General features: G+C 47.2%; 1 protein-coding gene across 2 annotated transcripts in view; it reads left to right on the top strand.

The window, feature by feature from the left end:
* Nucleotides 1–13,439, top strand: part of CRACR2A (calcium release activated channel regulator 2A) — a 205,657-nt gene that overhangs the window by 151,546 nt on the left and 40,672 nt on the right. For both annotated transcript variants that reach the window (XM_082256108.1, XM_082256107.1), the window contains exon 12: nucleotides 12,485–12,821. In XM_082256108.1, the coding sequence (XP_082112234.1) occupies nucleotides 12,485–12,821 (337 nt within the window). The remainder of the gene's footprint in view (nucleotides 1–12,484; nucleotides 12,822–13,439) is intronic.

The raw sequence follows: 13,439 nt of genomic DNA, 5'->3' as shown, positions 1-13,439 counted from the left end.
TTATTTACTTTTTTGTTTGTATATTCACACATATTGCATGCTGATTTTTCCAGACCACTTAAGCACTGATAGCTGACTTTTTAGATTATATTTTTCAATACTCGTTTCTTTTTATTGTTCTGCAAGACTTTGGCTTATGAAACCTAACATCACTACAAACACCCCCTTTTTGGAAATGCACAACACTAATTTGGACATAGATTCCTCTGTATGACTTTTATCCACAATTGTCGACATCTGAAAGAAAATGGATGAATGAATTTGAAGGATTGGCTAGGTTAGGGCTAAATGAGTGGCAGTGATTTAAAGAGATCAGGCAAGACTTCTTCTTGAAGTTGGAAGCGGTGTGAGGCTAACTCAGAAAGGAGGGGTAGATAGTAAATAAAAGCCTTGAGGATGGAAGCTTCAGTGACCCCTATGGAAAGAAGAGGAGGAGAGGAGAATATAGAGTTGTAAGTGACACTAAAAGTGCAATGAGATAGGCAAGAGGAGAACCATCAAAGAGCAGAGTCACTGAAGCCAATGGAGTAGAGTTTTTTGAGCAGGAACCTTAGGTCAACTCTATCATAAGCAGCTGGCCATAGATAGTCCAAAACTGGCTATAGGTAGTTCATTAATTTTTCTTTAGCCAGCAGGCTGAACAAAAAACAAATAACTGACTCCTCCATCCACATAAACAAAGAGAATGGAGGAAGCCCCCCCCCCCCCCCCCCGTCCCCATCCCCATCCTTGGGCCATTGTTTTCTGACAGCAGAACTTTCCAACTTGTCAGTTTGTTAGAAGTCAATCTAACGATCAACTTCTGACAAACAGGGACAGCCCCACATGAATCAAAATTCAACTTTTCCCTGCTAAAGCTGAATTGCGAGCCATCTATAGCTAGCTATATAGAGTAAGACTACGGAAACGTGGCCATTGGTTTTAGCAGATAGTATTGTAAGTGTTCAGGCTCACTGGAGCAAGATACAGGACAATCCGTACAATAAAAACAGATGGGAAAAAGCCTTATATGCACCAAATATATTAGTATAAACACAGTCCAAAGTGATTTTCCTCTTGCTGGAATATGGACATGCCGATGCAGTTTAGGCAAGAATGTCCTCAAATCTGCTTTATTAAAATCTCCAGCCACAATACAAACACAGTCTGGTTGCCTAGCCATCTGTTTACTGACTGCTTCATAAGTTCTCTGAGTTGCATTTTTATAATTGGCATCTGGTAGGATATGGACAGCAATAAAAAAAAAAAAAACCACAGGTAAACTCTCTTGGAAGATAAAAGGGTTGATATTTTAGCATAAAATGTTTCACATCTGCCATGCACTGTTCATCCACTTTAATTTGATTTCTGCACCAGGAAACGTGGATTCATACACAGAGCCCCCTACCCTAAGTTTACACAAACCCCCGACTCTATCATCACAAAACACATGCAATAGTTTTTACCCCTCTACCGACAGCTCCGGTAAGTAACCGACAAGCGACGGGGGGGGTCACCTCTTCCGCCACCCATAAAAGTGATCCCGTGATGAATCTGCCGCTGCGACCACTTTTATAAGAAAGAGGACCACCACCCAGTAAAAAAAATACCGGGTTATGGCAGCTATCTGCTGCCATAACCCCTGTATTTACGTCAAAGTAGCGATATATAACTGCGACGGGCGGTCTGGAAGTAGTTAAAAAAAAGTAAACTTCATGCATACTTCTTCACCAGCAAAACAAGTAACACAAAAATGCCACCTGGTTTCCCCTCCAGCAGCCCCTCTTGTCTTCTCACCGGTCCCTCAGAATTAGTTCTCTGGGTTCTCCTGCTCAGCTTATTGTTACAGCATTCAGCTACAGTGACCCACTCCCTGTCCTCTCAATATGGGATCTTCTGGCACTCCAGGCTCTTTCATTCCACTGAGACTCACAGACTTCCTCAGTCCCCTGGACTCGTCTAGTCACCTGTTTTCTCAGTCTCCCAAAATCACGGCTGTCCCAACTCTCCCAGTCCTGTGGGCAAGGAATCTCTCCAACATGGAGTACAGTCTCCTTAGTAGATCACCTCTTCTGTCTCCAAATGAGAGCACACAACTATCTACTGACAAGGGCACTGAGCTATGGCCAGGCCTCACTTATAACAAGTGTGCACACCTGCATATTTACACAGCTGCAGGTCTCCAGTAAGACCTCGACACAGGAATGGAGACTTCTTCCCACTCAAATCACCTTAAAGTCTCAAGCTCCAAACCCTGATCCCGGATTACAAAACCAGGTGAAAGCTGTAAAAACAGCATAGGTGCAAACCCTATGTCATTACATCCATTTTCACAGTGACAGGGCCCCACACTGTCACGGTATCTTTTCCCAAACTGATTTTTGAATAGATGGGTCAGTTTCCTTTTATACATTTAGAACAAACTTTAGTACAAACTTGGTGTTGTAATAAGAAAAGCTGCTGTGTTCGCATCCCTTTAGAAGTTGACAAGCCTTAGAGAATATTTTCCCACAGAATAAACTTCCATTGCAATGAATGTCTGAGATTTGATTTGAATGTCTGTATAGACTTGCGGGAAAAGTAATGGGCCAATCACATGAGCGGAAAATTAGTTTTCTGGGCACATTCAAAACATCAGTGTTGTACAGAATGCCTTCGGGTTACCATTTAATTACCTCACATTGAAAGTTTTGGAATTGTAGAAAATCACAGCATCTGCAGGATGAAATGGGAATGTCATTTTTTTGTTACAGACAATTACAAAATAGATTTTTTTAGCAATTATCTATATGTTATATCAATATACATCAATGGATTTTTTTTTTAAACTGACTGGCCTCAATGTAAAAATTGTTTTTGTCCTTCTATATTATATTATAGGAACATCTAAAAATATGCCTAAGCAGTACCTAGAAACATTTACCTTTTGTCTGAAATTCCTCCTGAAAAATAGCAGTGTACTTTTTGGTATTTTAGGGTTTCTAAGCACGGGTTACAGGAAAGAAATTTGCCTAATTCCCACAGATAGTGTTGATGTGGCAATCCTTCTTGATAGTGTTGATGTGGCAATCCTTTTTGCCAAGCCATTGTCTTCTCCCGGGGGTGAGGTAGTGTGAACCGGGACTTAAGCTAAAGTTTAATCTTGCTTTCCCTGTTTCTCCCTCTCCCTCCCGCTTAATCAATATGTCAGTGGCATTTTTAAATAAAACTTTTTTTGTTTTTATTACATACCTAATTTAATTGCAGTAATATCATCACTGGTTCTTTGTGATTCTCTATGCAATGCAGGCATCTCATAGCTGCAGGGATGGGCTGGTGCTGTACACACTGTACCTCGGAAAACACAACACCCTGCCTTAGTGCTTCTCTCACCAGAGCTCAATTCTGATGCAAGCAGTAGACTAGCTCTTGGAACATGTTATGCCTTGATGGGTGGATGTCAGTCTGGAGGAGTGGGCATTTCTAGGGAAGGTGTATTTGCAATACGAAAATAATTTAAATGCTTCCTTTGGTAAACTGAAGATCATGTATTGTAGCTGTGTTAATGTGTGGAATAAGTATTATCCCAATCCTGAGTCACTTTCAAGAAAAATGTGAAAAAGAAATAGGATAAGGGATAGTAGCAACAATCTAAATTGACATACACGGTACAGAGTTTCTGGATGAAGACCTTAACCTAAAGATGGTCGCATCGCTGTTTAGAGGTGACAACGTTGTCATTTATCTTTTAATACTTAGGTTTGGATCTTTACCGTGAAACTGTTTCATCATGCTTGTCAACAAAATTTAGATGTTTGTTACTATATCTTAGGCCATTTATTTTTCAGTTTTTTTTCTTGAGGCTCTATGTACATGCAGAGAGACCACCCTAGGAAATGCCCACACACAATCAAAAAATGTGAAATTTAATGAATAAAAGGGGTGGACCAAGGGTTTTAAGGCTAGGGATGAAAAAGCTAAATGCTAGGAAGTTTAAAAAGCTAGGCATCCTCCAGCCAGGACACGAGGCAGCACCTTGTAAGGGCTTCTCAATTGTTTAGAACAGGGGTCTCCAAGCTGCAGCCCAGTAACCAGATGTGGCTCTTTGCTTGTTTTTATCCAGCCCTTGGGGCACTTTTGATCCCACTGATATGAGACATTATTCTGCCTACTGACACCAACAATGGGGCATAATTCCTGCCATTGACATCAACAATGGGGCACTATTTAATCTATTGACATCAACAATGAGGCACCATTTCTCCCACTGACACCAAAGATGGTGCTCTGTTTACTCTCACTGATGGTGAAAAAAAATGTTGATTCCCGCTGGACACAGTCCGGCCCTCTTAAAGTCTGAAGGACGGTAAACTGGCCTTTTGTGTGGAAAGTTTGGAGACTACTCCTGGTTTAGAAACTAGAAGCTACAGCAACTCAGATAAAGCCCAGAACATCAAGCATCATCTTTAATCCCTGCCCCTTTTATTCACTTAATTTCTTTTTAATTATGGAGGCTCAGCATTGGTGGGCCGGTGGGCATTAACACAGCTGCCTGTTTACCTTAAGCTATGTACAGCACAGCACCCTGCAGGCCCCTCCAACAGCCATGATTTGTCACGGAACCATGAACCAGACGTACAACAACAGATAAGTGAAAATAAGAAAGCTTTATTGAAAAACAAGCTATAAAGCAAAAGTCCAAACGGATGGCGAAACCGATGCAGAGTCTTTGCGAAGCCAGGGGCAGGAACCAGCAGGGTAGTCAGACGAAGCCAGGATCAGGAACCAGCAGGGTAGTCAGACGAAGCCAGGATCAGGAACCAGCAGGGTAGTCAGACGAAGCCAGGAACAGGAACCAGAAGTAGCAGCAGTCTTAGTAGCATGTGAACACAGGAGGACCAAGCAGGGAACTGAAGCCACAGACCTCCTATATATATGAGCTAGGTATCCAGCTCCTCCCAGTGGGAAGGAGGAGCCGCAGGGTGGGAGGCTACAAGAAACCCAGAAACCAAGATGGCCGCCAGCACATGTCAAACGAAGGAGAACAGCAAGAAGGTAAGACCATGACAGTACCTCCCCCTCAAGGGCCCCTCCTCCGCGGAGTAAAGAACGGTTTCTGAGGGAAGCGTGCGTGGAAGGCTCGGAGCAAGGCAGGAGCATGGACATCTGCGGAGGGAACCCAGGAACGCTCCTCTGGACCATAACCACGCCAATGAACCAAAAACTGCACCCGACCGCGGACCAGGCGTGAGTCCAGGATATTGCTCACCTCATACTCCTCACGATTGCCCACTCGGACCGGACGAGGCCGAGGAACCGAGGAAGTGAAACGATTACACACCAGAGGCTTCAACAGGGAGACATGAAACACGTTGGAGATCCGCATGCCAGGAGGAAGCGCAAGGGCATAGGCTACCGGGTTTACCCTGCGAAGCACTCGGAAGGGACCAACAAAGCGAGGCGCCAGCTTGGGAGTGGGCACTCGAAGGTTGAGGTTGCGGGTGGACAACCATACACGGTCTCCGGCCTGGTAGGAAGGAGCAGGCGCTCGTCTGCGATCAGCCTGGAGTCTCTGGCGCTGCGCAGAGACCTCAAGGGACTTCTGGATCTGTACCCACGAAGCACGTAGGACGGAAAGGTGATCCTCCACAGCCGGAATATCCTGGGGAGAGAATACCTCCGGTAACACGGCAGGTTGGAACCCATAGTTGGCCATGAAGGGAGACGTCCCAGAGGAAGAGTTCACCGCCGTGTTCCTGGCAAACTCAGCCCAAGGCAGGAGGTCAACCCAATTGTCTTGGTGATCGGAGACATAGCAACGAAGGAATTGCTCCAAGGCCTGATTGGAACGTTCTGCGGCCCCATTGGACTGAGGGTGGTAGGCCGAGGAGAAGGAGAGATGAATCCCCAACTGGGAGCAAAAGGCGCGCCAGAACCTGGACACAAACTGACTCCCCCGATCCGACACAATCTCCTTGGGCAAACCGTGCAACCGAAAGACCTCCCTGGCAAAAATCGTGGCCAACTCCTGTGCAGAGGGTAACTTCTTGAGAGGAACACAGTGACACATTTTGGAAAACCGATCCACAATCATGAGAATGACCGTATGGCCTCGGGATGCAGGGAGGTCCACAATGAAATCCATCCCCAGGTGTGACCATGGGCGCTCCCCGGTGGCTAAGGGTTGCAGAAGGCCCAACGGAAGGTGCCGAGGGGACTTACTCTGGGCACAAACGGAGCATGCCGCTACATATGCGGCGATGTCGGAACGTAGGGAAGGCCACCAGAACAGACGTGAAACAGCCCAGGACAGCTGATTCTTCCCAGGATGCCCCGCGGTCTTGGAGTTATGGTAGGTTCGCAACAACCGAGTGCGCAACTCCTCAGGCACAAAACATCTGCCGTTGGGTCTCCCAGAGGGAGCACCAGATTGAGCCGCCAAAATCTGCTCACCCAGGGGAGAGGTCAGGCTGGTGCGAATGGCAGCCAGGATCTGATTCGGAGGTATGACCGAAGTCGGAATCGACTCCTCCCTGGACAGGTCGGAGTACTGCCGTGATAAGGCATCAGCCCTGATGTTCTTGGAACCGGGTAGGTAGGAGACCACGTAATTAAAACGTGACAAGAACAGAGCCCATCTGGCCTGATGTGGTGTCAATCTCTTGGCCTCAGAGAGGTAGGTCAGATTCTTGTGGTCCGTCAGGATGAGGACCGGAACCACCGAACCCTCGAGCAAGTGCCTCCATTCTTTAAGAGCCTGCACGATGGCCAATAACTCCCTGTCACCAATCTGGTAGTTGCACTCCGCGGAAGACAGTTTCCGGGAGTAAAACCCACAAGGAAGCAGAGGACCCTCTGGTGTTCTACGCTGAGACAGAAGGGCGCCTACTCCCGTCTCAGACGCGTCCACCTCGAGGACAAAGGGCAACCCAGGGTTGGGATGCGACAGAATCGGAGCCGACACAAAGGCGGACTTTAGAGCCTCAAAAGCTCGGATGGCCTCGGGCGGCCAGACCTGGGAATTACTGCCCTTCCTGGTCAGATCCGTGAGAGGCTTGGCTAGCATGGAAAAGTCCCTGATGAACTTCCGATAATAATTGGCGAAGCCCAAAAAGCGCTGCAGGGAGCGAAGACCACTGGGCTGGGGCCACTGTAAGACAGCCGAAACCTTCTCAGGATCCATGGAGAACCCCTCAGCGGAAATGATGTAACCTAAGAAAGTTACCTGGGATCGGTGAAATTCGCATTTCTCAAGCTTACCGAACAGCTTGTTCTCTCGTAACCGTTGCAACACTCGTTTGACATCCAGAATGTGGGTCTCCATGGACTCAGAATATACCAAGATGTCATCCAGGTAGACCACCACACACTGCTGCAACAGGTCACGGAAAACATCGTTGATGAATTCCTGAAAGACTGCGGGCGCATTGCACAGCCCAAAGGGCATAACCAAGGATTCATAATGACCGGTCCTGGTGTTAAACGCGGTCTTCCACTCATCGCCCGCCTTGATCCTTACGAGGTTATATGCCGCCCTCAGGTCGAGTTTGGTAAAGACCGTGGCCCCTTTAAGGCGATCGAACAACTCGGAAATCAAGGGTATCGGGTAAGCGTTCTTGATCGTGATGCGATTGAGCCCCCTGTAATCGATGCAAGGCCTCAACTCACCGCCCTTCTTTTTCACAAAGAAAAATCCAGCCCCTGCCGGGGACGAGGATTTGCGAATGTGTCCACGTGAAAGCGCCTCCCTCACGTACTCCTCCATGGCCTCATTCTCCGCTACCGACAGTGGATAGACTTTGCCACGAGGAGGAACGGCACCAGATTGTAACTCGATGGCACAATCGTATGGGCGGTGCGGAGGTAGGGCAACCGCGCGCACCTTATCGAATACATCCCGGTACTCCTCGTATTCAGGGGGCAACAGAGAGTCCGAGGAAGTACACAGCAACTTGACAGGCCCATGGATGCAACTAGCCCCACACTGCGGTGACCACGAGAGGATCTCGGCCGATCTCCAATCGAAAATCGGATTATGCTTCTGGAGCCAGGGGTACCCCAAGACCACCGAGTAGTGTGGAGACGAAATAACCTGGAAGCAGACCGACTCTCTGTGGACGGCACCAATGGCTAACCCCACTGGAAGGGTCTCATGAGTCACGTGTGGCGGCAGAAGGGGTCTGCCGTCTATCGCCTCAAGAGCCAGAGGAGAACCTCGAGCCTGCAGAGGAATGGAATTGGCGGCAGCGAACACACTATCAATGAACAAACCACCAGCACCAGAGTCCACCAACGCCTGGGTCGTCACCGAGCCCCCGACCCAGGAAAGGACAACAGTGATCAGTGGTTTGTCAACACGGGAAACCGGGGACGAGGAGACTCCACCCAAGATCTGCCCCCGACAGGATCTCAGGTGCGAGCGTTTCCCTGGACGGTTCGGACATGCCAACCGAAAATGCCCACCGAGACCACAGTACATGCATCGGCCCTCGCGTCTCCGGAGTACCCTCTCCCCCTCGGACAGGCGAGCAAACCCCAGCTGCATGGGTTCACCCCCAGACAAGTCATCCCCAGGAGGCGTGGGAGGAGAGGGAGGCACGGGTGGGACAACAAAGGTAGGCGCCAATCTGTTAGGAGGCCTCCGCAGACTCTCCTTAAAGGAAGGTCTCTCCCTGAGTCTGGTGTCAATCAAAATCAGGAAAGAAATAAGAGACTCGAGCTCCACTGGTAGGTCCTTAGCTGCAACCTCATCCTTCAAGGCATCCGAGAGACCATGAGAGAAAGCAGCGACCAGAGCCTCATTATTCCAGCCCACCTCTGCTGCCAGGGTACGAAACTCAATGGCGTATTCAGCTACGGATCGTGAACCCTGTCTGATGGACATAAGGAGCTTCGCAGCAGAGGCAGCACGAGCCGGCACATCGAATACCCTCCGAAGAGAAGCAACAAAACCGGAAAACTCGGCAACCACCGGATTGTTGTTCTCCCATAAAGGGCTGGCCCAGGCCAAGGCCTTGTCCGAGAGCAGCGAGATTAAGAAGCCCACCTTTGATCTCTCAGTAGGAAAGGCATGTGGCAGCAACTCGAAATAAATGCCCACCTGGTTAAGGAAACCTCGGCACTGAGTTGGCTCTCCCCCAAAGCGCTGTGGAAGGGGGGCAGAACCGGACATACCCCGAAACACCGCAGGCGCAACAACAGGTGTCGGGGTAGACTCTGGCGCAACAACCGGAGCGGCAGTAGGAGCGGACCCAGGAGCGACAACCGACCCATCGGCAACGGGAGCGAAATGAACCGTGCGTTCAAGCAGGGTTTGCAACGCCACGGCGAACTGACCCAACAGGTGATCCTGCTGATCAAGTCTGGCAACCAGCGTGGGTAGTGAGGATGGCCCTGCACCGTCAGAATTCGTGGCCTGTGGTACCGTGCGTTCAAGCAGGGTTTGCAACGCCACGGCGAACCGACCCAACAGGTGATCCTGCTGATCAAGTCTGGCAACCAGCGTGGGTAGTGAGGATGGCCCTGCACCGTCAGAATTCGTGGCCTGTGGTACCGTGCGTTCAAGCAGGGTTTGCAACGCCACGGCGAACCGACCCAATAGGTGATCCTGCTGATCAAGTCTGGCAACCAGCGTGGGTAGCGAGGATGGCCCTGTACCGTCAGAATTCATGGCTTGGTCCTAATGTCACGGAACCATGAACCAGACGTACAACAACAGATAAGTGAAAATAAGAAAGCTTTATTGAAAAACAAGCTATAAAGCAAAAGTCCAAACGGATGGCGAAACCGATGCAGAGTCTTTGCGAAGCCAGGGGCAGGAACCAGCAGGGTAGTCAGACGAAGCCAGGATCAGGAACCAGCAGGGTAGTCAGACGAAGCCAGGATCAGGAACCAGCAGGGTAGTCAGACGAAGCCAGGAACAGGAACCAGAAGTAGCAGCAGTCTTAGTAGCATGTGAACACAGGAGGACCAAGCAGGGAACTGAAGCCACAGACCTCCTATATATATGAGCTAGGTATCCAGCTCCTCCCAGTGGGAAGGAGGAGCCGCAGGGTGGGAGGCTACAAGAAACCCAGAAACCAAGATGGCCGCCAGCACATGTCAAACGAAGGAGAACAGCAAGAAGGTAAGACCATGACATGATTACCTATTTTGCATTGACAAGTGTAGAGACCTAGTGATGATGTCACTGAGTCTAAAATAAGGTAATGAAAACAGAAAGGTTTTATTTAAAAAATGTCATTAGCTTGTTAAAATTGGGGAAAATTCAGCATTAAAAAAAATGTATACAATGTGGCATGATCCCAAATATACTGAAAAATAGATGATGAATTTACATAAGCTGCACTCTGCTAATTTATCTCAAGTGGATTTTCAAAGACATCATTGAAGTCCTTTGTGAACAATACATTGTGGTTCAAGCAGTTCTTTGTTGCATCGAGTGCCCATCTGAAAACCCACCCACATCAAAGCATTACTGGAAATGTGCATATACAGTATATTACACTTTTCCTACACTTTAGGAAAAACATTTTTCTCATTTTCAATTGCACAAAGACTGGTCATTGTATAGATCTCACAAATGATTGAGGGACTTCCTGGATTCAAAAATGATTATTGAAAACTGTATGATTAAAAAAAAAGACGGCTTCTTTTTAGTTCATCTAATTTTAGGAGGCTCGTCTGGAGCCCCAATTACCTCCAAGTGCTGGGTGGACTATTTTATGTAATAATACGTTTCTCACATCAGCAAATTATTTGCTAATTGGAAGGACGTCCTCTGAGATATTCTCCATTATTATGCCTCTTCAGGAATAATTGAATTTGATGACTTATAGCCAGAATCCACACAAAGCCCTAAAACGACACTGTGCAATGCAGGCACAAAGTGGCTTTAAAGCTAAACTTCGGGCAGATCCAAAGCAAACACCATTTAATGAGGTTGTGCATTCCTTAAAAAATTAATTAAATGTCATTTTACATTCAACAATCATGAGTTCCTAAGGGCTTTTTCCTAGGGCCAGAGAGAGCCCTACATAGCAAAAAAATGAGCATACTATCTTGCCTAGGAGTAACAGGTGTTTGCGTACAGCTTCCTGTACAAATTAAAGGAGAAGTATAGTCAAAGCTTTTTTGGCTGTACTTCTCTATTTGATCACAGGAGTGCAGAATGAACTGCCCGTTTTCAGGCCACAGTGGGCTAAAGCTTGTTGTCAGTTGATGTCACAGACCTGTTCTAGATTCATATGGTCAGGATCTGCCCAGAAGCCCGGACTGGCAGCTGGCTCAGTGACCCGCTGAGAGCCTGAGCCAACTGCTCCCACCCTCTCCACAACACAGTGCTCCACTGAGCACTGGAGGGGCACAGCAGAGAGCCGTTATTGACAGTCACTGACTCTATGCAGGATGAAGACCCAAAAGCTGAGCGACCAGAGGTGTTTAAACGCTCAGTTCTAGGTCTTAGAGGCAGGGAGGGGGGAGTGGGGTACAGATGCAGCTGTAATCGGTGGTGCAGTGGCCCTCTGCTGGAAACACACATCAGAGAGTTTATGTGCGTACAGGGATAGATGTGTGCCTCCAGATGCAGACAGTTAGTGTCCAGGTCCGTTCATCCATCACTGTACTTATTTAAATGTCCAGATGGGTGGTTAACAGCATACAGCCACAGCCTGTCAATTCATTTTTACAGGCTGCTATAAGCAAACACCTGTAAATCCCTTCGGCAGAAATACACTAAATTTTTTTAATGGCGTATGGCCCCCTGTGCTTATGTGTATGAACCCTAAATCTGCTTTGATATCAAAAACGTATAACTCCCTGCCCAGAGGCGCTCAGACTCCGAGGGGACCCATTGCTAAGACCCACTCAGGCTCTGTCGCATACACAGGTTTTGAAAGGGAACATTCTGTTAGCAGGAGAAAGCAGAGAGGGCAGAGCTGATGGCTTACTGGTGTGTTAGTGCTCCATTATTGTCCAATTATCAGCCAGTGGGCAGAGAGATGGCATCTAGGAACATCGGTTGCTACTGGGTTGCATTCTTTTTAATAGGTAAACTTCCTTGTTGTCTTGGTTGTTCTTTAGAGTGAAACTAAAGCCTTAGTTTTTGATAGGGTGGGGAAGAATTATCAAATCCTGTCAGGTTTTTACTTCTGTCTGTGCTCCCCCGGTGGAGATTTACCTTCCTTTTGTCTTGGTGACCAATGCCACTGGGCCTGAAAGTGAGGGAAAATCCAAACATTTTAGTTGTCAACAGAGCAGAAACTTTTCCTGTTAGGTTGCTTGTTGCAGTGGCAGTATCCAAGAGGGGATTTTCCTCACTCAGGAGATATTTTCTCTCACTTCCTGTTGTGTCTACAGGACAGGGCATGAAGTAAAAACTCCCTAATGAGACACGGGTTTAAAAAAAAAATACTCTATCTTAAGCAGAAAGACGTTTTGTCTTTAGATATACCTCTTATTGGTTTTGTTTGTACATTTTATGATCTTCTATCTTATATTGCTGTTCACATGTGTGTTTATTGTACAGTCAGTCATCAGAAGAAGATGATGCGTTCACCTCAAAGCGGACTTCTGTAGCGCTAAATGGGGCCTTCTCCTCTGTAACAGAACCGGACAGTTCCACAGAAGCTAGACAAAGCAAAGCTCATCCACTGCAAAGAATAATATCTATTGAGGAGGATCACCTTCCCCAGTATTTGGACAGCCAGCATGAGAGAGCGCTAAATAACTGGCGGGAAGAAGATGAGAAGGAGGAAATCACTGGATACATGGAGGAGAATGTGCATAAAGTGGAACACATGACAGAGGAAGCATTACCATCTTCCCCAAGAGGGCAGCCTGTTGGAAAAGAGACCCTGCCAAGTGTAAGATTAGCAAAACCACACTTTTTCGCTATGCCTAATTTAAAGGGAAACTATTGTCTTCTAACGGTATATTTTACATATGCAAAGTATATAACCATAATTTTGTAGACAGCTGTCCATCACACCTACACTTTATGGCAAAAGGTATGGACACCCCTCCAATTGATTAAGTTTAGATGTTTCCAGGGAAGAATAGTGTTAATGCTACAAAATGTAAAGACATTTCAAACAATTGTGTGCTCCCAACCCTGTGGTAACCCTTTGGAGAAGGACCTTTTCTATTCCAGCATGACTGTGGCGCTGTATCCAAAGCCAGCTAGATAAAGACATGGGGGTTGATTTACTAAAAGCAAATATACTGTGCACGTTGCAAGTGTAGTTGCACTCTGCAAGGGCATTTGTTCCAGAGCTTAGTAAATGAGGGGAAGCTCTGCTGACTTCCATCATCCAATCATGTGCAAGCAAAAATGCTGTTTTTTTTTATTTTCCTTTCATGTAATTAGATATTCTTTGCATCATTTACTAAGCTCTGGAACAAATGCCCTTGCGGAGTACAATACACTTGGAAGCTGCACTGTCTATTTGCCTTTAGTAAATCAAACCAATAGTTTTAGGAGT

The sequence above is a fragment of the Pelophylax lessonae genome (assembly GCF_965119305.1).
Source record: "Pelophylax lessonae genome assembly, chromosome: 4".
Classification (NCBI taxonomy): Eukaryota; Metazoa; Chordata; class Amphibia; order Anura; family Ranidae; genus Pelophylax; species Pelophylax lessonae.
Note: the sequence above shows the minus strand (reverse complement) of the source record. Positions and strands in the feature narration are given on the sequence as shown.